The 27,708-nt window shown below is 43.2% G+C and overlaps 2 protein-coding genes across 4 annotated transcripts in view; one reads left to right on the forward strand and one right to left on the reverse strand.

The window, feature by feature from the left end:
• REC114 (REC114 meiotic recombination protein) overlaps positions 1–27,708 on the forward strand; it is a 175,267-nt gene that overhangs the window by 107,811 nt on the left and 39,748 nt on the right. The window contains exon 7 of one of the 2 annotated variants that reach the window (XR_005585464.1): positions 6,488–6,604. The exons of the other annotated variant lie outside the window; for it this stretch is intronic. The gene's annotated coding sequence lies outside the window, so the exon portion shown is untranslated. The remainder of the gene's footprint in view (positions 1–6,487; positions 6,605–27,708) is intronic. 2 annotated transcript variants of the gene reach the window in all.
• NPTN (neuroplastin) overlaps positions 1–27,708 on the reverse strand; it is a 94,443-nt gene that overhangs the window by 8,696 nt on the left and 58,039 nt on the right. For both annotated transcript variants that reach the window (XM_039491428.1, XM_039491427.1), the window contains exons 3-5: positions 20,713–20,807; positions 6,840–6,973; positions 3,820–4,093 (exon numbers count right to left, since the gene is read on the reverse strand). In XM_039491428.1, coding sequence (XP_039347362.1) covers positions 3,820–4,093; positions 6,840–6,973; positions 20,713–20,807 — 503 coding nt within the window. The remainder of the gene's footprint in view (positions 1–3,819; positions 4,094–6,839; positions 6,974–20,712; positions 20,808–27,708) is intronic.

Consider the following 27,708-nt stretch of genomic DNA (forward strand, 5'->3'; position numbering starts at 1 on the left):
TCAAGTACACTCTTTTACTCCTATGGTCTGGGAAGAGGATGCTGATTTCTGAAAGATGACACTGGGCTGGGGATAATGAGAGGGAGGGAGTTTATGATATACCCCTTTTGAAGTAGTAGGAGCATTCAAGACATTGAAGTAATCCTGCTCCAGCTGTTTGGCGGGGTTTGTGCCTTATAAGAAGAAAGTTGCTGGAATTTGGCCCTGTTGAGTTTCTATGTAACTGGAAATATTCTAGCGGAGAAAAAAAAAGTTTCTTTCTCCCTGATAAAGATTATGAGAGGTCTCATTTGCATTCAGTCGCAGAGATGTATTATAGAGAAAAATTCACATCCTGAGATCTTCTTACAGAGACAGTACAGCAGGTTACTAAAAAGCTTTGGGGATCTTTAAAAGAGGAGGAGACTGGACACAGATCTGCCCTCCTCCCCCAAAGCCTGCCTTCAGGGGACTCTGAACTGGGATAGAGTATACCAGAAGGTTAGGCTATAGATGAAAATTTTGTGTGCTGTGTCACTCAGACTGTTTACGACTAGCAGCCACTTGATAAGCTAAAGTAGGTAGCCTGGAGCAGACTAAACTGTCTGGATAGATCTTGATGACCTATGAGCATACAGTTCTCAAGTTAAGACACAAGTGGCCATGTCACTCCATTCAAGTGTTCTCCTGACTGCCTCTCCTACTTGCCACTCCACAGGAAAATCTCTGTTAGGAACGTGACTCCAGTCACTCCACCCTGGAATAAAATAGCCAAAGCTCAAGGAAGGAGGTAGCTTGTAGAGTCTGTGGAAAGATTTTTGGTAGATCTTGGGGTAAGGGTACATCCCAGAGTCAAAGGCCCTCACTGAGGACCCCGTGCCACTAACCTTCCTCTTCAATAAGCCAGGAAGGACTGATAGCACCTTCACTGATTACAGCTGCAGTAGTATTATTTGGGGAGAGATAGCCAGGAACCAAGTCATTTAGGACTTCATAGATCAAAATGAACACCTTAAAACAGCCCCAAGGAAATTAACTGATAGCCAATGCAGATTATGGATCACAGTTGTGTTTCCAGCTGTTAATATAATTAGTGTTATTTAGAACAAGATGCATTAATGAAATGCTACACAATGCTCTGGCATATGGTACACAAGGGTTAATATTAACTTCTTCTTTAGCAGATTAAATACAGCTCACTGTTTAGCACTTCCATAGACTGATATGTAGAAAGGAGAATAGTACTACATGGGTTTTAGATGTAATTGAAAGTTCAATGCAAATGGCACACTCAAAGGCACAGTTAATGTTCACCCTTAACTTTGGCATTTCATGACTTTAGTGTTCAAAGGAGCAGTCAGTTTAAAAATTGCTTCTCCTTGGATTGTTTTGCTTAATATAACTGAAAGCTCAAAGATCAGTGACTTCTCCAGGTTTTTCATTTTCTTTAACGTGCATTTGACAGCAGCATGTGTACAGTCACTGCTTGTGAGGGTCTTTTCCACAGTAGCAGCAGAGAAAAACTTTATGGTGCGATTGTAAAAGAACAGGAATAGCCAGGGGACTCCAGGACACACGTCTGATCCAGAACTAACTGTTTTTGAAGTTGAGTGGATTAAGGTTACCTGGATTTCCTTTATCCAGGTAACCTTAATGGCACACACAGACACATTTACATTTAATTTCCTCCCCTAGAAAAGGAAGAGGGAGGAGAAGAGAAGCATCTCAAGGGAGAGCTTAGTTGCCTTGAGAACAGCAAACAAAACAAGCAAATTCAGTAATCTCAACTCTTTGGCTTATCATTACCAGAATGTCTCTACTGGAGGAGATGATCTTGAGGATTTGAGAAGAGTGGCCAAACCAAATGAGAACACTTCATGGGAGCCTAAATTCGCTACACTTAACTGTTGATGCATACATCATTTTAGGTGCACACTTAATGAGTTTAAGATAATGTCATTACAAACGCTTGGAACTTGACCAAATGAACACCAGTTTCCTCTGGAATAAGTCCATGCACTGTTTTCCATGCCAAATTGCAAGTGTTAAGATTCTGCTGTAACCTCTGGTCAGCCCTCACTAAATAAAGGGTAGAAAAGTGCAATGGATTATGAAGAGCCACCAATGGAAAAGGTGGTACTATAACACAGGCTATTCTGAATCCCAGCCTAGTGCATATTCTGCTAAGCAAAAAGGGGGTTGTAAACAGAGAAAAAGACTAGTAAAGAGGAGGAAGTTTTTTAAAAATTAAAAGTTTATCAGCACACGTAAAGTTTTGTGGGCTGGTTGAGAGCCACCTTGGGACTAGTTTAGAGTTTTATACTGCCACCCATCACTACAGTGAGTATGCATCACTGTGCACCACTTTGCTAAGCTTGTTAGAAATGCACCTAGGGACAAAGTCTCTGTGCATGCTTTGTAGGCATTTTTTACATTCACATAACTTGGCTGAACCAAAGCAGATTTTTCTCAGAACCCAGGATATGCATTGCTCCATGTCAGATTGAAACTTACAAGCCTCGGCTGTTTTGATGAGGCTGTTTATTTTAAAAAAATCTTTTTAATGAAGACTTTCTGTTCTCCAAGGTATTACTCAGAAATGGTAGAGCTATTTTCGCTCCAACTTTGCAAAGAAGTTCACCGTTGGGCTCAGAAATTTTCATCCCAATAGGTGAATGTTTGAAGACCACTGAATAATCAATTTGTTGTACTGCCTCAGCTATAGTAGTTATTGTTGCATAAGCTATGGTACACTGGAGCACTGTGGTACCTGTCTGATACATGAGAAGGATTCTCCAGTATTATAAAATGATAGTGAATTATGATATGGACATGGTCACTCCCTGCTGCACCCGCTTCCCCTGATCACTTGAAAACATGACATCCTTATAGTGAGCAATAAGTTCCTCAGTAGGACAACTTGGGTAGGCTTTTGACAGACAACATTGTAAGCAACTGGTTGTTACGTTAAAGTCTGTTCACCAGTCTGTCTCTTTCATAAACCAGTTTCTCCTCTGAAAATGTCCCCCTTCCTTAAAGAGAGGAAGATATAGTGCAAAAAGCTCAAATAAGGATAAAATAAAAACTCTACTTTTCCTAAACACTGTACACACATTAACTAATGAATCCTACCACCAGCATGGAAGGCAGATAACTTAGCTCCTTTCAACTTGGAATTTAACCCAATGGACACAGCTAGACTAAAATCTCCACAACATTCCTTAATTACATTATGTAACCTCAGTTACATAAAACACACTGTTAAAAACGTTACTGATGCTTTCGGCAGAGACCAGGATGCAAAACTCGTATTACGAGACCATAGTCTTATTTAAATATCAAATAACTGATGAATGACTATAAGAACAATGAAATCATTGTCTCCCTATGATCATTTGAAGTCAAAATTAAGATCCCTTTAATGTGACATGAAAACCTATCACTGAATATTGCTCAATCCAACACAGCTTGCCAGATTTAGGAGGACACATTAAGAGGGACTCGGGGGGGTTCAGTTTATTCTATGCTGTATGACTAAATGTCACATCTAAGGGCTATAGCAGGGAAGAGAGATGGAACCATGGAACCACTACCAGTTTTACAATAAACATTTCAAAGATTCAATAGTAACTGTCCAACTATAGCATGAGGAATCAGGGACAAGCAAAGCTAGGAATTAATGTACAGATTCTGCAGAGCTACTGTGAAGGGCCTAATATTTGGAGAAAGAACAGCTGCTGAAATGAGAACTTTTCAGAACTCTTCATGGACTATGGTGCTTATTTTCTCTCAATGACCTGGTTCCATAAGTTTTACAAGTGGCTCTGAGAACACTCTTACCGTCTGGGACTTCATCTGGCCGCTTCCTCTTCTCATAAACCACTATGATAACAACAAGGATGATAATCTCCGCCAATATCCCCAAGAAGGGCCAAAGAGGGGCCAAGTGGCTGCGCACTCGCAGGATGGTGGTGGCAGAGGTAGAGCCAATTGTATTGGTTGCATTGCACTCATACTCGCCGGGATCCTCACTTATCTGGAGGTTTGTGATACTCAGCTCAGTGTAATTGTCTTTATTTGTAATGAAGAATCGGCCAGAGGAGTTGTTGATTTCCTGTAAAAAGCAAAAAGGGAACAGAGGGGAATGGGAACTTTGAGTAAGCCCAGGTGATAAGCTGTTAGGGTATGTCAACACTGCAAAGAAAAACCTGTGGCAGCAAGTCTCAGAGCCCAGGTCAACTGACTCATTCTCATGCTACAGGGTTAAAAATAGCAGTGTAGACATTCTTGCTTGGGGTAGAATGGTCTTCGTGAGGTGGAGGGGTCTCAGCCCAGACTCCAGAGGGAACATCTACACTGCTATTTTTAGCCCTTATAATGCAAGCCCCAGTCAGTGAGACTCATTGTCGCAGGTGTCCGCTCCCCACACACACCCCCACACCCCATTGCCATGTAGACATACAGTTTCCATTCAGTTACTGTGTTAGGTGGGAAAATTTAAAGAGATTCTTGTAAAAGCGAAGAGGCTGGTTACTTCAGACTATTCAACAGTCTAATGTTTAAGTATTCAGTCTTTAAAAGCTCCAAAATATTTACAAAAGCTAAAGTTAGTCTCCAGTCTCTTAAAATGCAGTTCTGCTCTGAAAGGAATATAAAAATGGCACCTTAAATCAGCAGACTTGCTCATTGCAATGACAAAATTTACATTTTTTTCCCACTCCTTTTTATTACTGTCAGAGATGCAACACCAACACAACCATGATCATGTAAACAGAATGCTTTTCTGGCTTGTGTATCAGTGGAATTGTCAAGTCCCAATCGTCAACTCTAAGCAATAAGCTTGCAAAGATGGAGCTAAACTTCAGAAATTACTACTGATGATGTGAAGGTATATTTGCAGGGCTAGCAGGTAAAACACATTTTGATCTGAAAGTCATGTGAGGCTGCAAATTTTTTCCATGCCATTTTTATCAAGTCACTTCTGAGGGTAGCCCAGCTGGATGTCTGGACTCATAGGACTGGACTATGTAAAATTTTTTATTCTGTGATGCATTTGCTGGGTATCATTCTTCCATCTAACTTTAAAAATTGATGGACCCTATTACTTTGGTTCAGATTCAACTGAAGTCAATGCACAGCACACAGATTCTCTAAGTAATTTCCAAATAAGGATGTCTAGTATACATAAGCCCACTCTCAGTTTCAGGGATGAAAGATCTCACCCTTTTGCATTCAAGGCTGTTTCTTAAAATTACGACATCTTGGAAATGGGCCTTTTACCTCAGAGAGTTGAGTTCATGTGCGACTGAGGGCTTGTCTACACTGGCAATTTACAGTGCTGCAACTTTCTCGCTCAGGGGTGTGAAAACACACACCCGAGCACAGCAAGTGTCAATGCTGTAAAGCTATAAAGTGTGGAGGTGGTTTTTTTAGAACACTGGGAGAGCTCTCCCCTAGCGCTGCGCCGTGACCACACTAGGCACGTTAAAGCGCTGCTGCTTTAGACTAGCCCTTAGGTCACAAGCAAAGTGAGTATTGTCTCAATCTAGCCCATAGGGAGACTCTGTCCACATTGCAAAGTCAGCTGCAGAATCTGCAAACACTGGAAGAACTAACTGCAGGTTAGGGTCAAGGTGCCAGGGTAGAGTTGTGGGGGAAAGGGACCCAGGACTGGAAATACAAGAAACTCTGTAGGTTAGGATTGAGGTGCATCAGATTTGCTTGCTTGATATTTACTTGATATATCCATTTTTGGTTTTCCTAAGAAATAATTAATGTGGTTTTCCCCATCAAAGAGAGAGTTGGGAAATTTTCACTTAAAAGAACAAATGTATTCCATGATAGGTATATCATGATATTTTCTCTACTTATAAGCATGTTTCTTACTCACAAGCAATGTGCAAAAGCCAGGACAATGTACAATTTCAACCACTTGTTAAATCTTTTGCCCAAGAGACAAGTATCCACATGGAAAATATGATTGCCAAAGCTTTTACTACCACCCTCACAGTGAACTTAATGAATCAGCTTCATAATAAGAAAATTAATCTATATTAGTAGATATCATGGGAAAACGGGACCATTTTGCACTGTTTTGGCTGAGATGCTTTACCCACCATGGAATGCTTGGTGTTATTGCTTTTATCACTACCACTGCAATAAAATGCACCTATACTACAATAGCACAGAATGTGCATAAAATTAAAGTAGCCAGTGACATCAACATTAATCTTTCATTCTAATATAGATGTGAATAAGCTTAGCTGTAGCTTCTGTTACACATGTGAATGCTAAGGGTCATTTCTTTACATGGTATAATTGGAAAATTGGATTTCTAGGGTATCTGGAGAACCTGCTTAAAATGAAAGCAAATGATAAAATGCCGATGAGATTTTTTTTTTTTAATTGGTGTTCTTGCCCATTAAACACAGATTTGAAGGGATTTTAAGAATGTATCCTGTTCAAATTGCCCACTGCAAATTACACCATCCTTTCATGTTCTTGCCAGTTCATTTAGTGGTCACACCCAGCAGCAGTGTAATAGGCAGCTTTGCTTGCATAGGAATGGAGGACAAAGGAGACCATTTTAGAAAGCTATCAGTATTTCAGCTACTAACTTTAAAAGGTAAGCAGAATTACTTATTTCATTATTAAGCAAATCATTTCAGCTCCAGTTCAGTAAAGATTCAAACAGACACCCCTCCTTCTTCCCCCCCACCCCCCAATCAGTTTTTCAAAGAAGTTACAAGGCATTAGAGTGCCCAACACTGGGAACAAATAAGGATTCCAGTTCTCTCTCCTATCAGAAGCTTCAGCAGGTTAATTCAGGCCTGCATACTGACATTATGGCTCTCACTCACCGCAAATACTCCATTGACCTTCTTGCGCCACACCCAGTCGGGATGGGGGAAGCCCACAGACTTGCAATACATGACTGCCACCTGCCCTTCATTTTTGTTCTCACTTCGCTTGTGGACAGTGATATCAGGACTAGCTACAAAACACAAACAGAAGTTCTGCATTTATAAACCATTCCTTTCAAAAGTGATTATTTCAAGCTCAGAGAGCTTGAACAGATATTTAAATTATAAAATGCCCAAAGAAGTGGGCACCTGCTCTTCCAAGCCAAGTCCAACTTCCAAAATGTAAATCACGTAAAATAATAAACTCCCACATCTGCCCCGGTTAAGAAGTTCAGGGAATGCTAAGGGAAATTAGAGAGGCTATCAAAATTAAGAACCCAATAATAGTGGGGGATTTCAATTATCCCCATATTGACTGGGAACATTTCACTTCAGGACGAAATGCAGAGATAAAATGTCTCGATACTTTAAATGACTGCTTCATGGAGCAGCTGGTACGGGAACCCACAAGGGGCGAGGCGACTCTAGATTTAATCCTGAGTGGAGTGCAGGAGCTGGTCCAAGAGGTAACTATAGCAGGACCGCTTGGAAATAGTGACCATAATACAATAGCATTCAACATCCCTGTGGTGGGAAGAACATCCCAACTGCCCAACACTGTGGCCTTTAATTTCAAAAGGGGGAACTATACAAAAATGACGGGGTTAGTTAGACAAAAGTTAAAAGGTACATTGACTAAAGTGAAATCCCTGCAAGTTGCGTGGGCCCTTTTTAAAGACACCATAATAGAGGCCCAACTTCAATGTATACCCCAAATTAAGAAAAACTGTAAAAGAACTAAAAAAGACCCACCGTGGCTTAACCACCATGTAAAAGAAGCAGTGAAAGATAAAAAGACTTCCTTTAAAAAGTGGAAGTCAAATCCTAGTGAGGCAAATAGAAAGGAGCACAAACGCTGCCAACTTAAGTGCAAGAGTGTAATAAGAAAAGCCAAAGAGGAGTTTGAAGAACGGCTAGCCAAAAACTCCAAAGGTAATAATAAAATGTTTTTTAAGTACATCAGAAGCAGGAAGCCTGCTAAACAACCAGTGGGGCCCCTTGACGATGAAAATACAAAAGGAGCGCTTAAAGATGATAAAGTCATTGCGGAGAAACTAAATGGATTCTTTGCCTCAGTCTTCACGGCTGAGGATGTTAGGAGATTCCCAAACCTGAGCTGGCTTTTGTAGGTGACAAATCTGAGGAACTGTCACAGATTGAAGTGTCAGTAGAGGAGGTTTTGGAATTAATTGATAAACTCAACATTAACAAGTCACGGGACCAGATGGCATTCACCCAAGAGTTCTGAAAGAACTCAAATGTGAAGTTGCGGAACTATTAACTAAGGTTTGTAACCTGTCCTTTAAATCGGCTTCGTACCCAATGACTGGAAGTTAGCTAATGTAACGCCAATATTTAAAAAGGGCTCTAGGGGTGATCCGGCAATTACAGACCGGTAAGTCTAACGTCGGTACCGGGCAAATTAGTTGAAACAATAGTAAAGAATAAAATTGTCAGACACATAGAAAAACATAAACTCTTGAGCAATAGTCAACATGGTTTCTGTAAAGGGAAATCGTGTCTTACTAATCTATTAGAGTTCTTTGAAGGGGTCAACAAACATGTGGACAAGGGGATCCGTGGACATAGTGTACTTAGATTTCCAGAAAGCCTTTGACAAGGTCCTCACCAAAGGCTCTTACGTAAATTAAGCTGTCATGGGATAAAAGGAAAGGTCCTTTCATGGATTGAGAACTGGTTAAAGGACAGGGAACAAAGGGTAGGAATTAATGGTAAATTCTCAGAATGGAGAGGGCTAACTAGTGGTGTTAACCAAGGGTAAGTCCTAGGACCAATCCTATTCAATTTATTCATAAATGATCTTGAGAAAGGGGTAAACAGTGAGGTTGAAAAGTTTGCAGATGATACTAAACTACTCAAGATAGTTAAGACCAAAGCAGATTGTGAAGAACTTCAAAAGATCTCACAAAACTTAGTGTTTGTGAAACAAAATGGCAAATGAAATTTAATGTGGATAAATGTAAAGTAATTCACATTGGAAAACATAACCCCATCTATACATACACCCTGCTGGGGTCTAATTTAGCTACAACGAGTCAGGAAAAGATCTTGGAGTTATCGGATAGTTCTCTGAAGATGTCACGCAGTGTGCAGAGGCGGTCAAAAAGCAAACAGGATGTTAGGAATCATTAAAAGGGGATAGAGAATAAGACTGAGAATATATTATTGCCCTTATATAAATCCATGGTACGCCCGCATCTCGAATACTGTGTACAGATGTGGTCTCCTCACCTCAAAAAAAGATATTCTAGCACTAGAAAAGGTTCAGAAAAGAGCAACTAAAATGATTAGGGGTTTAGAGAAGGTCCCATATGAGGAAAGATTAAAGAGGCTAGGACTCTTCAGTTTGGAAAAGAGAAGACTAAGGGGGGACATGATAGAGGTATATAAAATCATGAGTGATGTGGAGAAAGTGGATAAGGAAAAGTTATTTACTTATTCACATAATACAAGAACTAGGGGTCACCAAATGAAATTAATAGGCAGCAGGTTTAAAACAAATAAAAGGAAGTTCTTCTTCACACAGCGCACAGTCAACTTGTGGAACTCCTTACCTGAGGAGGTTGTGAAGGCTAGGACTATAACAATGTTTAAAAGGGGACTGGATAAATTCATGGTGGCTAAGTCCATAAATGGCTATTAGCCAGGATGGGTAAGAATGGTGTCCCTAGCCTCTGTTCGTCAGAGGATGGAGATGGATGGCAGGAGAGAGATCATTTGATCATTGCCTGTTAGGTTCACTCCCTCAGGGGCACCTGGCATTGGCCACTGTCGGTAGACAGATACTGGGCTAGATGGACCTTTGGTCTGGCCCGGTACGGCCTTTCTTATGTTCAGGCTGTAAAGACTGGGGGTGGGGTGAATGGATGGGACACGAAGTGTTGAGGACTATGTGCAGTCACAACAATCATCTTCTGTCTATGCCCCTTCCCTATTAAGGGAAGAGACTTATAAGGCTGAAGTTCCTCCACTGATCTCAACTGCAGCAGAATCACACACAAATCAATTCCAGTTGTCCTGCAGGGGCTTTCATATTTAGGGACAGATTTAAAAAAGTTCTCAGAATAGTCTCCTGCCTGGTGTATCATCTATAATTGAGGATTCTGAATGGATTTAGTCTTCTTTGAACTCTAATTTGCAGGAGTTCAAAGTCATACCAAGCTAGCTGAAAAGCAAATTTCCCAAGGCTTGAAGCAAGATCTTGGATTTGACCTGAGACTGAGATATAGGAACCTGGCTGCTGTTCAGGCTCCTGCCACTCAACTGAGGACTTTTTACACCATAATAGGGATGGGCTTAGAAAAACAAGTGAAGAGAATTCTAACCACCACCATTACACAGACATGATTTAGAGACTTCTCACACTCACATAGGGTGGAACCTGCAGTATAGAAGGGTTTGCAGATACTGGAATCTCTCCTTTATCTTGGGGTTCTCCAATCCATTCTACCCATAAGCCTACATTCCACAGAAGGTCATGGATAAGCGTGGGAACTATGTACCCAGAATGGGGCCTTTCCACCGGAACACACCATGCTGGCATGCATTTGTTTATAAATAATACTGTTGCCATCACTTTGCCAGTTTTGCCACTGCAGCCTGTTGAACTATAATACCTTGAGAGATTAGAATGGATCAATGGACTGCCTGAGCTGAACCTTCACTTAGCAGATGGGTTGGTGTGCTGCAGTGACCGCCACCTTTAAGAGCCATTCCCTTTCTAGCCTGCTAATTATGTCACACGTGGCCTGCTATGTGATTGCTGGGCAGTGAACTGTTAATCCAGTCAAAGTCCAAGCCAAGTGCTCCAGCAACAGACTCCAGACACTGGAAATTATTCCAGGGCTCACTCAATGCCAAAGCTTCCTTTGCCACTCTCCACTTTGCTCAAATGAGCACTGGACAGTTATCCTTACAGAAGGAAGGGTAGAAAATCTGTGTTCATTACAGCACACGTGCAACTGAAAATTAGTTTGGGAAGCTAGATAAATTTGATTATTCAAGTCAGGCCAGCAAATGGAATAAACAAGACCTCCAAAATGACTGATAAGTAAAGGCTAAATCTGCCCTTTGCTGGCAAATAATTGCATCATGCCGTTTATTGTGAAAATATTTCTCAGCCAGAATGAGAAGCTCATGGTCTCAGCACGACAGTTATTTTGCATTGTATCACTCAAACAACATTTTCTGGTATTTAAATGGGCTGCATTTCTAAAGTGAAATTCTGTTTGGAAGGTAAAGAAACAAAGTGATTCCTTTTATTTGGCAAATGAAATTTAATGTGGATAAATGTAAAGTAATGCACATTGGAAAAAATAACCTCAACTATACATACAATATGATGGGGGCTAATTTAGCTACAACTAATCAGGAAAGAGATCTTGGAGTTATCGTGGATAGTTCTCTGAAGATGTCCACGCAGTGTGCAGTGGCAGTCAAAAAAGCAAACAGGATGTTAGGAATCATTAAAAAAGGGATAGAGAATAAAACGGAGAATATCTTATTGCCCTTATATAAATCCATGTTACGCCCATATCTTGAATATTGCGTACAGATGTGGTCTCATCTCAAAAAAGATATACTGACATTAGAAAAAGTTCAGAAAAGGGCAACTAAAACGATTAGGGGTTTGGAATGGGTCCCATATGAGGAGAGATTAAAGAGCCTAGGACTCTTCAGCTTGGAAAAGAAGAGACTAAGGGGCAATATGATAGAGGTATATAAAATCATGAGTGGTGTGGAGAAAGTGAATAAGGAAAAGTTATTTACTTGTTCCCATAATATAAGAACTAGGGGCCACCAAATGAAATTAATGAGCAGCAGGTTTAAAACAAACCAAAGGAAGTTCTTCACACAGCGCACAGTCAACCTGTGGAACTCCTTGCCTGAGGAGGTTGTGAAGGCTAGGAATATAACAGGGTTTAAAAGAGAACTAGATAAATTCATGGAGGTTAAGTCCATTAATGGCTACTAGCCAGGATGGGTAAGGAATGGTGTCCCTAGCCTCTGTTTGTCAGAGGGTGGAGATGGCTGGCTGGAGAGAGATCACTTGATCATTACCTGTTAGGTTCACTCCCTCTGGGGCACCTGGCATTGGCCGCTGTCAGTAGACAGGATACTGGGCTGGATGGACCTTTGGTCTGACCCAATATGGCCATTCTTATGTTCTTAAGAAGTAGGGTCAGAAAAGAAGAGGTCTTTGAACTACAAAATAGGAAGTCACTGCAACATCCAACCATTATCTCCTTCAAGTGAAGAAACCAACTAGCTGATCGTCACTGCAAGGACAGCATCACAACCACACACAGTCATCCAGAGAGAGACCCATTCACTTGGTTTCTTGCACTTACATAGTATACCTCTACCCCAATATAACACGACCCGATATAACACGAATTCGGATATAACACGGTAAAGCAGTGCTCTGGGGAGGCGGGGCTGCACACTCTGGTGGATCAAAGCAAGTTCAATATAACGCTGTTTCACCTATAACGCGGTACGATTTTTTGGCTCCCAAGGACAGCGTTATATCAAGGTAGAGGTGTAGTTCTCTTTAAAATCTTTACAAGCATTAATCCTACTAGCCAGCCAGCTCTACCAAGATTGCCTATCTAAAAAATGGGAGAAAAAACAAACAAATGGCTTGCTCAAGGCCCCTGGGTAAGTTCAGTGGCAGACCCAGGGTTAGATCTCAGGAGCTCCTGACTCCCAGTCCCATATTCTTGAATGACCAGAACATGCTGCCACCTCCAAACAGGAAGGGAGCATAGCTATTATTGTGTAGAATTAGTTGAGTATATCAGCTGACACTGGATACTATCCTAGAAGAGGTAAAGATTAACCCAGAGGTCCCCAAACTGGGGGGTGTGCCCCCCAGAGAGGTGCAAAGGAATGTTCGGGGGGCAGGGGCTGGGTCCCTAGCTAGGCCCCATGGAGGGAGGGAGCACAACCCACTTCCACTCCTGGCCCTTGCCCTGGCAGCTGAAGCCGCACCCGGGGCTCTGCTCCTGGCCCAGGGTCCTAGCTGCTGACCCAATGTTCCACTGCCGGCCCCACACCTGCCCCCAGCTGTGGCCACAACCTTGACTCCTTACTTCTGTTTGTGCCTCCCCTTCTCCGCCCCCCCTTCCCCGGTCAAGGCCCCACTCCCAGCCCCGGCCCTGGGGGCGGGGTGCAAACGGGCAAAGGAGGGCGCAAGGTAAAAGTTTGGGGACCACAGAGTTAACCTGAAAGAGGCTTACACTCTAATAGAGGAATACTGGCAACTGGAATTTCTTTTTTTAAAACTGAGCAATATGAAAAATTCCAGAAGTTTCTGGTAACAATCTTGTAAAATAGTAAAGAGGTTTTCACCTCTGATTTCAATTTAGTGGTCTCTTCAACAGAGGAAAACTGATTATCCATGATAAACCATAAGACAGACTATATCCAAAGGACAGTCAAATGCACAAAACAAACTAAAGAAATAAAGGAGTTAGCAACATTTTTCTCCCACGGTTATAGCGGTTACCTGAGACTATGATAGGCACTAGACTTTCAGACAAATGGGGTTTTCATGTTGAGGGTCTCTAAACAGCTACAGGAAAGCTACCTTCGTGCTCTGCACTGCCATGTAGGGAAACTAGGTTCACTGTCTACTTACAGTCTCCTCTTGTGGACACACCACAGAGCCTCCAGCAGGAACGAGGCACTTGCTCAGCAAGAGTCTTTTCTACTGCATGGGACACCAGTTCTTACTAGCAGAGTCCTGAACAGGGGTGGACAAAAGGCACGGGCCTGTGGAGCATGTGGGAGGATTCACAGGCCCCCTAACCGATTCAGAGGTCACCTCCTCCTTCCCACTAGTTTGGAAGCCAGCAACAGGGAAATTAAGCAAAGGCCAAACCATCAGGGTGAGCCCTAGAGACATTCCTATGTTGTGCACTAAGAATGTGAGATGCAGGGTTTATGTCCCATTTCATGGAACAGAACAGGCAGGAGGTAGGGGCAGAAGAGAAAGGCTAGCAGGCAACAAGGTGATGGTCCCAACGCTGGCATCACAGGATTATCGAGAGTGACTGTAAATTACTCCCATTAGGAAAAGGAGAAACAGGATTCATTGGCTTAAACGGCAACCTCTCACAGTCTCCATCTGTCAGCACTGAGCTTTTCACTGCCATATATCAGCAGAGAGGAAAGCAGGGCAAAGCCTTGCAGAGGAGGAAGGTGCAGTGAATCAGCACTGCTAATGCTGGCCCACTTTTACTGCATCAGCAAACTGTTAGAAAAAAGGTGGGGGGCAGCAGAGGGGTTTCTAGGACAGTCACTCCAACTGCAGGGTGACCTAAAACTCTCCTAGAGTCAGGAGATAATTACATTCCTTTAAGGAGAGGACATTTGGGTTATCCCAAAGAGAGCATAAGTGACAAGGATACATTCTACTTTATTGCTGGATGTGCAATTTATAATTCCACTAGGACAAAGACTATTTCTAGCATGCAGTCTATTGAAGGGAGCATGATATGGAATATTAATATTCCAGAGCCTCCTATGCTAGCTGGTTTTCAACTATGATTATTCTGCCAGAGAGCCTTGGCTAACTGGCAGTTGGGTTTTACTGTGCAGATTGCAATTAAGCAGCAGAGACCATACTGGTTCACCTGGATCAGGAATTTAGCAATAGAATCATAGAAATGTAGGGCTGGAAGGGACCTTGGGTGATCATCTAGTCCAGCCCCCTACTGAACTGCAGTAAACCTAGACCATTCTTGACAGCACCACAAGGTGATAGCCTCCCCTGAAAGCCTATTCCAGAACAATTTAGTTTTTCCTAATATCGAACCTAAATCTCCCTTGCTACAGATTAAATCCCTTACTTCTTGTCCTATCTTCTCTGGACATTGAGAACTGATCACTGTGCTCTTTTTAACCATCCTCAACGTATCTGAAGACTGTTACGAGGTCCCCCCATAGTCATCTTTTCTCAAGACTAAACATGTCCAGTTGGGTTTTTTTAAACCTTTCCTCATAAGTCATTTTTGTTGCTCTCCTCTGGACTCTCTCCAATTTGTCCGTATCTTTTCTAAAGTGTCACTCCCAGCAGTGGACACAGTACTCCAGCCGAGGCCTCACCAAAGCCAAGTAGAGTGAAACAATTACCCTCTGTGTCTTACATACGACACTCCCATTAATATACCCCTGAGACACATTTGCCTTTTTTGGAACTGAATCACCTAAATGATGACTCTCATTCAATTTGTGATCCACTACAATCCCTAGGTCCTTTTCAGCAGTCCTACCACCTAGCCATTTAGTGTCCACTTTGTAGTTAGGAAGGAAAAATCAAATGCACAACTTTAGTTCTTTTCTCTTCACACTGGATTTAGATTTCACTTATGCTTTTGAGCAGTAGTGTTTATCTGAAAAGCAGAGGACTAGAAGCCACACTGTAATCCCTGCTCAGATACTGACTTGTTGTGTGATCTTGGACAAGCCACATGCTTTGTCTCAGTTTCCCCATTCTTAAAAATGGGTTAATTGCTTTCTCATTCATTACACCTCAGAGGTAATTTTTGTGAAGTGCTTTTATGCATCTTATTTTTATTTCTACATCAAAAAAAGAGGAAAATAGTTCCTCAGTTTGAAGAACTTTTTAAAATAATGTGTAAGCAGATCAACAAGAAAGAGGGCTACTTTGAATTATATTTCACTTAATAATAATCATTTTGTAACTAACAATTACGTTTGAGCCATTCTGAAAGCAAGAGAAAATTCTTTATATTACTAGCACCTATTTCCTGTTAGTTAGAAATTGCATCTTTCCATTTACAGTGTATCCTGGAAGATAATCCAGTGACAGAGAGAGATGCACTCCTAGGAAGACAAACTGAGTGTGAGCCCTTTCTCACCCTCATATCTTCAAACACTTAACTATGTAACAGCCACACAGTACACAGCACCACAGGTGTCTGACATGATATGTTTAGAACTGATCCCTGAAAGAAAATTTCCTTCCAAGCACAAGGCATATAATGCTGCTTTTGACCTACAGATGGAATTTGGTCCATAGCTTCCAGTGAAGACAAAGAGAGCTGTATGCACATATCTGTGGGTAGAAACTGACAAGTAGGGAGTACTGGTGCGCAGAAGATCAGTTCACAACCATGCTCCGATTCCCTTAATTCTTTGAATTTTTAAGTGGGAAAAATTACATGTCAAGCAAGCAGCTAAAAATACAAAGGGTTATGGGAATACAAAGTTGGTCTAGCAGAGGAAAAGAGTGGGCCCCAGTGCTCTTTCCATATTTACTATGCATAAAGCAAACCTGAAACATGTTTTAGTCTCCCCCCAATCGCATTAAAATTCTGGTCTTGTCTAAACTAAAAAACTGAGTGGAGAACTAATAAAACAGTGACATCGGAATAAAAATCTTTGCCCAGTAAGACAACCCCAAAACATAGTTTCAAACCTATTTAACTTCAGTAAATAACATTTTGGATAATGCCTTTGTTCAAGTTTCCACACCCTGACTCCTTCAGTTAAGAAGTTGGAGACTGCAATAAACATCCCAGTGCGTGCCGGGCCAGAGCCCGCCCCCCGAGCCCCTCCTGCAGTCGAACCCCCTGCCCCGAGCCCCTTGCCGCACCCTGCACCCCAACCCCCTGCCCTGAGCCACCTGCTGCACTCGACCCCCTGTCCTGAACCCCCTGCTGCACCCCGCACTCCTCCTGCACCCCAACCTCCTTCCCTGCACCCGACCCCCTGCCCTGAACCCACTGCTGCACCCCGCACTCCTCCTGCACCCCAACCTCCTTCCCTGCACCCGACCCCCTGCCCTGAACCCACTGCCACACCCCTCCTGCACCCCAACCCACTGCCCTGACCCCCTGCCGCACCCCTCACCCCTCCTACACCCCACACCAACTCCCTGCCCTGAGCCCCCAACCGCACCCCTCCTGCACCCTGATCCCCAGCCACACCCCACACCTCTCCTGCACCCCCTGGGGGTGAGGAGGGGGCAGAGTTGGGGTGAGGATTTCGAGGAAGGGGTTGGAATGGGAGCAGGGAAGGGGTGGGAACAGGCGGGGCAGGGGTGGGGCCTCATGGAAGGGGTGGAGTGGGGGCAGGGCGGAGGTGTCAGTAATACGGCCCTCGGGCCAATGTACTAGTCCTCATGTGGCCCTCATGGTCATTTGAGTTTGAGACCCCTGATCTAGAAAGTCTTCGCTTCGAGATTCAGGATCCTTTAAATCTCTCTGCACTAGAAAGGAATAGTCTAAGACAGTGTTTCTGAACCTTTTTGATACTAGAGACTAGCATGCTGCCTTCCTAAACTGTGTCAGGGAGATCTCAGGGACCAGGGTCAGTCCACAGACAAGTCATTGAGAAACACTAGTCTAGGAGATTTTCTGAAAGGTTTAGTTTTATCCAAATAGAAGGCCAATGCTCTTCTGACATCAAGTGTATGTAATATTGCCTCTCTCTTGTCCTGGCGTGGCTTGGGAAAGAAGGCTGGGAGGTGGATATATTGGTTTATATGGAAAGCAGAAGATATTTTCGGGAGGAACTTGGGGTGTTGTCACAACATAACCTTATCTGAAAAAAATTAAATGGGGGTATGCCATTAGAGCCCCTATTTTTCCGATCCTCCGAGCCGAGGTGATGGCTACTACAAATGCCATTTTTATAGACAGATGTGTAAGCAAGTATGTGGCCATGGGTTTGAAAGAAAGCCTTGTAAGGCACTTGAGGACAAGGCTGAGGTCCCACTAATGCTAGAGCATAGTAGTCTAGATCCAGAAGAATGATTTTTAAGTCTTGGTTCCAGAATTTTTGAACTACTATGCCATCACAGTATGAATATTAAAAAAAAACTACCATTGAACTGGCAACAAGGGTTGTTAGTTGGGAGAAACCAGTATACTCCTAACATACAAACTAGTCACTTAGTGACATTCTACATTTAAGAGGATGCATGTGACACCATATATGCTCCACCTTTTATACAGTGGTTCTTGCAGTTGCAATAACCTTAATGAGTAATCATTTTCAACATAATAAATGTATATGCAGTTCTAGGAAAACATTGGTTCTGCAGTTAAACCCTGTAATGACCAGTAGCTTAGAAGACTCTTCTAAATACAGTCCTATGTAGCCACTACGTAAGGAAATAATTTATATTGTACAAAAGTTTTGAGTTTTCCTTCAACTAAAAAAATTTGCCTGCCACAATTTGCAGGATGTTTAACAAGAGTTCTCCCATTACTCCACACCCCATACTTTGTATGTCTACAAATTTGTTTAATGCCTACTGGTCTAGGAATTATCATGACATTGTATGGAGTGGCTTCAGAATAGGGTCCATGAGTCCTCTCAAATTACTGACTGCTGTGTAATCTACAAGTGTAGCTCCTCCCGAGAGTGGTGCTCAATGGCCATTAACTTATAATTGGAAATTATTACTCAGTCACAGGTATTTATACATAATTTCCATGGAAAGTTGTTAATGTCATTAACTATTGTTCTGCCTCTACCCTTTGTGCCAATGGTTCAATCCAAGAAACTGAGTTTATCACTACCACTGCTCAGTAGCACCACCAGGTTTTCTGCGTGTCTGCAACTATCCTTGAGCAGCACAGTAACAGCACTTTTGGGGAATGCACAGCAGACATGCCAAACCCGTGGAAAAAAACCCAGAAATTGGGCTTGTTTTTGGCTTAATTGGCTTGTGAGTTCCTTGTTGGCTTGTAGCTTGTTGATTCTTTATTTTGATGGGCTCCCGGCAAGCAGGGGCAAGGGGAGGAGAGAGTCACGGGTGCACAGAGGGCCCACCACAGTCCCAGACTGCACGTCGGGGGGATCTAATCACATCAAGTGCTGGGGTTCTTAGGGACTGGCTTGTTTTAGCTTGATTTTTGACTTATTGTGAAAGTCGGGGTGCTTATTTACCACGTGAAAGTTGGCCACTCTGATGCACAGCCCCATGCTGCATCTTTTGACAGAGTGCTCTAGGCTGGCCATCTTTTGCCCCTTATCAAAGCTAAGACGCTTTCCTTCTCTCTGGAAATGGCTTGTAAAGGTCATCCCTAAGAGCAGCCTAATTCAGAAGTGATTTTACGTAAAGCAATAATTATTTAGCAAGTTGAGCAAAATCACAGTAAACAAGATTAAGCAGCATAAAATCACAGCCAGTCTAAATCCTGGAAAACATGCTCACTAAATACGGCACAACCTTCTATTAAACTGATTCAAGCAAAGCAACAGAACTTTCATTCTTAGAGTTGTGTGACTCTGTTCACATTTCACAGTGAGACTCCTGATCAGCAATGAATTTCTTCTCCCTCTCCCCTCCCACACAAAATGCCCTCTTGCCTTCCTAATTACGTTTTCCTAATTATATATTTTAGGGAGCTATCACCACTTTCTCCTTATGAGCACAATACCCAGCGTTTAACCAAAATCCACTATCTCTAGACAGTCTTTATGTAAAGATCCTCTCTCAGAGCCCACTGCAAAAGGAATCCTTTGAACAGAGACACGCATTTGACAGTATTTTTTCATACATCTTGATCAGAAAACAATCTTTTTAAACATGGCAATAGTTTTAAGCCTCAGGAAATTGTTTGCTTTCTTTGTCTGAAGTGTTAGAACAATGTAACTCACTTTTAACCATAATTTTACAGCTATTATGTTTTCTTAATTTTATTTTAATATCAAATAAGTTGTCTCTTGGACTGCACAGTCTGTTACCTCCACTTTCCAGCTATGCTTAGTTCAGTAGCTCAGCCATACAACATATCTTCAGTCAGGGGCAGAGAAGTTCCTGATGTATCCATTAACAGTGTTTGCCTTTGCTAAGGGCGTTCCTTAGGTAATATCACAGGAACATATCAAATAACTGAGGTCAGAAGCTACCGCCAGGGATGCCAAAAAAAACCCACCCATTTAGAAGACAATGATCTGTCTTCCCTTGGTACTTGCCATTAGGACTGGAACAGCAACAGACAAAGCTTTACACTTTTTAATTAAGCTTGAGGATGGATTGGAAACAGAACCCCTTCAATTTAAGTTTAGGGACAGACCTATGTAATGGCAAAGGGCAATACAAAACCTGAAAGGGAGTGAGGTTTACAAAGTTGGTTATGAGGATTTTGTACCTTGCAGACTACTTAGCTGCCTTTTCTTCTGACTGACCAAGCTCTAATCTGTTTTTTCATTAGTGCACCAAGTCCAGTTTTAAGCTCTGAAGTAGTTTATACAACTACTGTTAAATGGATAGGGCAGGAAAAAGGGGCACATGTATGGGGAATAACTGAGAAACCAGTGCCAACTTCTGGTACAGGTAACCTCTGCAAACTGAATCTGTACCTTGCCACCAGTGGAGAGAAATCTAGAACGTGACAACCTAAACTGGTTTACTTTAATTAGTTGCTGGGTTCATACCATTTCCATTCAGTAACCACAAAAGGCACAGAAAAGTTATCATTATACACTGCAAAAGCAGTTATATTGGGGTACAGTTTACTGTAATGTATGAACCAAAGGATGTGCCTCCAGAAGTCATCTGAACAACTATGATGCCAGTGAGGATGCAGAACATTACTTCGTGAGAAGCTAACACAAGGGAAGTTACTCGGGGAGGGTCATTTGAGTTAAATTATGTAGTATGGACACACCCAGAGAGAACTACTGACAAAGAGGACCCAGAAGAGAAGAAAGGAAAGAGCACTGCTCAGACATAGTTTTCTGGAGAGAGAAAAACCAAAAATACCTTTCACTTCTATAGTGGCGTTGGCTACAGGCGAGTTAGCAAACACGAACACACATAAGTATTCCCCCGACTCCTCTGCTCGGAGTTTCAAAATCCTGTAGGTACAAGGAGAGAATGTGTGTTAGTGGCATTGGGAATTATTTTCAGCAATTGAAAGGTGGCAGGCAACCAAAGTACATTGGAGAGTTTCATTTTTTAATCTGAATTTCAGAATGGTATTACAAACTGGTAAAATTATGTTGGGTAATTATGATTTTATCCTGCAATATAAATATATGTTGTATTTGCAGAGTATTCCCTCAGCAATATAATACACAAACTAACACACTAGAATGACAATCAATATTTCCAGACAAACCTCTCTTTTATTGTAGCAATAGGAAGTTTCAGCATTAACTGCTGTGACCAGTTTCACACAAATTATCCACAAATCACAATTTTAATTACCTCTGTGACATTTGCATTCATTGTTAGCAATAGGCAGAGATTACTTCACATGGGAAACAAAGATCTGCTCTCTCAAGAGATGCAATTTATACATACGTCTGCATCATAAACAGTTGAGGCACAGCCATTTAAGACATGATTATAGTTAGAGGGACAATCAAGATTGATAAGACCAAACCATGACCCTCTCATACTAGAAATAGTTTTGTAATAGGGCATTCAACTGAATTTTTTTTTAAAAAAGACTATTAATTGTGCAAATGGGACCTGGCAAAAATCCCATCCTCTAAGCTGGTCAAACCACATAAAGAAAGCAATGCATTAAGTTTGCAGTGACTGAAACGGGGACAGAGGACTGATACAAGCACACATGAGGGCTTTTCACTGTCTTCTCCATTCCCTCTGTTAGCTCTGTTCTTGTGAACCAGCCAGGAGAATGCTACAGTTCTAGTTTTGGAGACTAAAAACAAAGATATTTTATACTTAAAGCCTAGGAACCTTCAGTGTCACAAGAAAAGCTTAGACTCAATTGCATGCAGTAAGTTCTGTATCTAATAAAAACTATTTGCTAAGTTCAGTTGATATTTAACCTACAAACAGCTTGAGGGTCAGGAAAATAAACGTGCTTTGTTATGCAGTATTAAACACAGAAGCCACATATCCACCCTGCCTAAAGCAAATGTTGTTAATGTTTCTCCCACCCCCTCCCTTTACTGAAAGGTACCTAACCCTCTTACAGAAAGGAAGTAATGTGCAGATGATCAGAAAGCCTACAAAAGATATTTCCAGTAAAAGAGTTATTGAATAGCACAGGGCAACTGTCAAGAGTCTTAGAAGCAGCCAGTGAATTTAACATGATACTTTTAACATGATACTAGCTTCTTTTATCAGAGAATCTCAAAGTGCTGTATCAATATCAAGCCTCCATACCCCCTTGACTCAAATGAGTAATATACATATTTTACAGAGGTAAATTAAAGGTTCTTCTATACTAGAGAAAGGATGGGTGCTTACTATAGTACCTATGGTTTTTAGAGACAATTGCCTTCATGGATTCAGATTGCAGGCAACGTGTAGCTTGGGGGCACAAACTTGAAACTTTGAACAACACTGTCCATTGATGCTGCAAGCAGACCCTGCTGATATCCTTGTACCACAACACCCAAGGACACAGTGTGACAATTCCAGCCAATCAATTCCTCCCATTAAATATCAAGAATTTATGGTAAGACTTGGAAATAATGGGGAAGAAGGGCAGGTAACACTTGGATCCATACAGGCAATCACTTTGAAGAGCTACAGTTACTATGGTAAGCAACAGTTTTCTTTGAGCACTGTCTGCATGAATCCCCACTACAGGAGCTTGACAAGCAGTTCCCAGACCTAAAGGAGATGGGTTTGAGGAAGCTCACTTGAATAAAGATTGCCAGAGTTCTCTGTCAAACTAAGCATCTAATCTAGAGGTTAAGGGGAGTCCAGAGACTATTAACATATGAAAGCATGGACAGAGCTCCAGCATTCAGATCTCCCGATGGAAACAGTTTTGTGACAGGCAGCAGAGACTGCTTTACACCTGGTGGAATGTACCCCAACACCTGGAATCCCAATTAGTTGTTAGCCTCTGGTGGAAATGGACTGACTTCTCGTACTATTCTCATGAGTCACAAATACTTATGATTTTCCAGATCACACTGCAACTTAGAGCCATGTTAACAAAGAAACCATGCAGCTGACCCTCTCCTGATAACGAATGGGGATTTACTTCAACCTTCCTGTTTCTCCCCTCCCCACCCCAAAAAAGAGATACCCAACTACTTTATAGAGGGATATGGGGTATTGAGGAAGGACCAACTTCCACCATGAAATGCTATGGATCAGCCTTTAGTTCCTGGATCTCAGGATCCTGAGCCAGCATGATCACCACCATAAATGCAGCCTTCCATGAGATGATGATGAAAGGAACATTCTATCAATCACTCAGTTGGCTGTTAATTTAGGAAGTACTATATTTGAGTCCTAGACCTTCCTGGAGAGGATGAAAATACATGAAGCAGACCCTTTTAAAACTCAATGTAAGATTAAATAATACAGCAGACCTTTATACCAGTGAGAGAAAGTGGTGCATTTACTAAACTGAAGGAGAGACCTAGTTGTTTGAAACTGTAGCAAGAGCATGTATGCAGAGTCTGAACAACGGAATGGAAGCCAAGGGAGGACCAGATCTTTTATGTTCGACCCAGGTCGAAAAAACTTGCTTGCTTGGCTCCAAGTGACCACCAGCACTGGTTTTTCTACTCTCTGCTGAGGCTGATGGAAAGCTCTGCCTGTACCACGGTGATGAATGCACCAGGTTACACGGGAGTCTCAAATGGGGACTGCTCTGCTGCCTAATACATCAATGTTGTACTGTCATTTAAAATTTGGAGAGGTGCCCTTCAAATGGCCAGTGGGCTGCTCTCCATTCCAGGATGTTGATGTAGAGATTGGTCATTTCCTGTGCCCAAAGCTTTTGGATTGTGAGCTAATCTGGGTGTGCTACTCATCATTAACATAGCAGACAGTGGAGATATTTTCAGGGGCATTCCGTCCCTTTCATACCATGTTCTGTTTCATCCTCCCATAACAGGGAGAGTACCATTGGTTGGGAATGTCAGACCAGGTCACCTAGATGAGGCTAGTTCACGGTTGGTTGGAAACAGTGCAATGGTCTCGGAGTTTTGCCAGAGAAGTGATAAGCTGTAAAAGACTAACAGTAATAAAACTATGTCTTGATGTTTTTAAACAGTAATATATACAAAACTACACTTTCCTGAAAATGACCAATGGGAAAGTGATGGACACTGCTGAAAAAGATGTCACTTACCAGGAGATGTTATTTGAGCCCCCTGGTGTCTAGTCATAGAACTGCCTTGAAAAGTTATGTGTTAAGGGATGCATGGACGATTTTGCACTAGAGCAGGAGTGGGCAAACTTTTTGGGCCGAGGGCCACATCTGGGTGGGGAAATTGTATGCAGGGCCGGGGCGGGGGTTGGGGTGCAAGAGGGAGTATGGGATGTGGGAGGGGGTGTGGTGTGCAGGAAGGGGCTCAGGGCAAGGGATTGGGGCAGAGGAGGGGTGCAGGGCATATGAGGAAGCTCGGAAGGGGGTTGGCGTGCAGGAGGGGTGCCGAGTGCGAGAGGGGGCTCAGGGCAAGGGGTAGGGGTGCAGGAGGGGTGGTAGGTGCAGGCAGAGGGCTTAGGACAGGGAGTTGGGGGGCGGGGTGCAGGAGGGGTTCGGGCTCCGGCCCGTGCCACTTACCTAAAGCGGCTCTGGGGTGGCAGCGGTGTGAACCGGGGCCAGGGCAGGCTCCCTGCACGCCTGCCCTGGCCCCATGCTGCGCTGCCCGAAAGCGCCAGGCCCCTGGGGAAGGGGGTGGAGGGCTCCGCATGCGCTGCCCTTGCCGCGCCTCCAGGTACCTCCTCCAAAGCTCCCATTGGCCAGGTTCCCCGTTCCCAACCAATGGGAGCTGCGGGAGGCAGTGCCTGGCGGCAAGGGCAACACATCGAGCCCTCTGCCCCCCCGCCCCTGGGGGGCTGCAGAGAAGTGGTGCCGGCCGCTTCTGAGACCGGTGTGGGGCCTGCAGCACCATGAGGGACAATCCCACGGGCCGGATCCAAAGCCCTGAGGGGCCGGATCCGGCCCGTGGGCCGTGGTTTGCCCACCCCTGCACTAGAGTGATAGCATCACCCTACTTTAAGGAAAGGAGCACACTCCTCTAGGGCCTCATTTCCTTCTCCCTAGCCATAGAGCCCTGATGTTCTCCTTACAGAACTCTTAGGTGGTAGGGAAGGTGGGCGGGTAGCATGAATATGCAGAGGTAACTCATGAATAACGACAGGCAAGTCAACTTTTTCTTTCAGGACTTGTGTGCATTCCCTCTTGTGGAAGATTAACAAGCAGTGCTGTTTCAGGACGATGGTGGGTGAGGTGTTCTTAACTAAATATGGACCCGTAGCCCTGCTCTCCCCATCTGGGTGCGATGCTAAATCGAGGGAAGTTGTCTGGTGAAAGTGTGCAACAAACTCAAAGCTGCTGAATTGCATTGCATATCCCCACCTGCTTAAGCCACTGATGCTGAAGTGGCTCTTGTTGAGTGACTCTCATGGAAAAGATCTTTGAACCAAAGGGCCATGGTTTCCTAGCTAAGATGTAACAATACTGTATTCAGCTCCTAGATCAGTGTGACAGTGTTTAGTGCCAGGGAAAACCCATTACCTCTCCCCACATACTGCAAATAACCAGTTAGATTGTTCAAGGGCTAAGTCTTCCAGCAGCATATCGTCTTCACCTAGGAGTAGAGAGACATGTATCCCCTGGGTAGGAATGGGCCTGGGGAAAAACCCAGGGGGGTAGCTGGGGGGGAACACATTGAGATGGGTAGAAATATGACAAGTTAGGCATGAAGCTGGGACAGGACTTCATGCTGCCTTTACCGAATAAGTTGGAATGACCAAAGAACTAAGCTCACCCACCTTCCTACCAGATGTAAATTCTATCAGAAAGGCCATTTTTATAAGTGGTTGAAAAGTACTTGTGCAAAAGGCTCATAAGGAGGGGCCACCAGCGTCATTAAGACAAGATGCAGGTCCTTTGAAGGCAGAGTCTCCCATACTGGAGTGTGGAGGTTTGAAGAACATGTTTACTATGCCCTTAAGAACCTGGAGACTGTAGGGTGAGAAAATGAGTTTGTCCTTAAGTTAACTGTGAGAAGCAGATAATATTGAGTATCAGAGGGGTAGCCGTGTTAGTCTGGATCTGTAAAAGCAGCAAAGAATCCTGTGGCACCTTATAGACTAACAGACGTTTTGCAGCATGAGCTTTCGTGGGTGAATACCCACTTCGTCGGATGCAAGTTAGGCATGAATATTGCTAATATTGATAATATTGCTGTCATCTGGATCTTTAGAGAGGCTAATTGCTCAGATTGAAGGTGTAGAAAGTATGGTAGGACTGCAGCGACCCAAGCTTGAGATGGAGAGAATCCTTTATCGGTGGCCCAGATAGTAAACCATTTCCATTTTTGTTTATAGCATTTCAAAGTGGCCCTTCCTGGACTGTAAGCCCTTCCTTGATGCCTTCAAGAGGAGGAGGTCTGGAGTCTGTGCCCAGGGCAACTGTGCCAAAGATACCAAGAGGGTGTTTCTTGTGTTGTCACCAAGGCTACTGAGGCCATAATATGTGGTGCCAGTTTGGTCATAAGTGCCACTTTTGATTTAAGCAGAGCTGAATAAGGGATCTGCTTCCAGCACAAGGAGATTCTGTTCTCAGGCGCATGATGGAAGGCAGCACCAAGGCCAAAAGGTCAAAATACATCTTGCATTCTGTGTCAGAGGAACCTCAGCATGGAGGCTGGTCTTGGTACCATTGGTGGGTCTGGAATATATCAGGCTGGAGACATTGAGAAACCTGGAGTCTCAAGTCTCTCTTCCCCCCACCAAAGGAAGCAAAGGTGCACCACTGAGTTACTGAATGGGTCTTACCCAACTACAGAAGGCACCAGATGTGAGCATCTATCTCTGGGCCCAATGTGGTTCTGGAGATACTATGTACATTAATGACAGGTTTCAGAGTAGCAGCCGTGTTAGTCTGTATCCGCAAAAAAAAAAAAAAAACAGGAGTACTTGTGGCACCTTAAAGACTAACAAATTTATTTTAGCATGAGCTTTCGTGAGCTAAAGCTCACAGCTTTAGCTCACGAAAGCTCATGCTAAAATAAATTTGTTAGTCTTTAAGGTGCCACAAGTACTCCTGTTTTTTTTTTGTTTTTTTTTATGTACATTAAGTATCAGAGGAGTCGCCATGTTAGTCTGGATCTGTAAAAGCAGCAAAGAGTCCTGTGACACCTTATAGACTAACAGGCATATAGGAGCATGAGCTTTCGTGGGTGAATACTCACTTTGTCGGATGCATGCTGCTATGTACACTAAGCTATACTATACTACTCTACACTAACTACAAAGAGATCAATTAAACTAAGGAAAGAGCTAGCCTGAGGACACATAGGAGAGTTCTGTATGCTCTCTTTTGGAACAACAAGGGAACTGAGGCAGTTGCGCTCTCACACAGAGAGTATGTTGATGACATCATCACTGCACAAGATGTCTTGTGCACAACCCCAATGGATGTGGCTTTTCAAGGTAGTTTCACAGCTCAGTGCCAGGGAGCCACACCTTACAATAATTTTTCCTTACTGCAATCATACAGAAGGGCATGAGTGGGATTTGGGGCATCACCCTCTTAGGCCTGGTCTACACTGCGGGGGGGGGGGAGGGGGGAGGGGAGGGGAGGGAGAAGAGGAATCGATCTAAGTTACGCAACTTCAGCTACATGAATAACGTAGCTGAAGTCAGCGTACTTAGATCTACTTACCGCGGTGTCTTCACTGTGGTAGGTCGACTGCTGACGCTCCCCCGTCGACTCTGCTTCCGCTTCTCCCTCCGGTGGAGTACCGGAGTCGACGGGAGAGCACTTGGCTGTCAATTTATCGCGTCTAGACTAGACGCGATAAA

This window comes from Mauremys reevesii, linkage group 10 (genome assembly GCF_016161935.1).
Source record: "Mauremys reevesii isolate NIE-2019 linkage group 10, ASM1616193v1, whole genome shotgun sequence".
In the NCBI taxonomy this organism is placed as follows: Eukaryota; Metazoa; Chordata; order Testudines; family Geoemydidae; genus Mauremys; species Mauremys reevesii.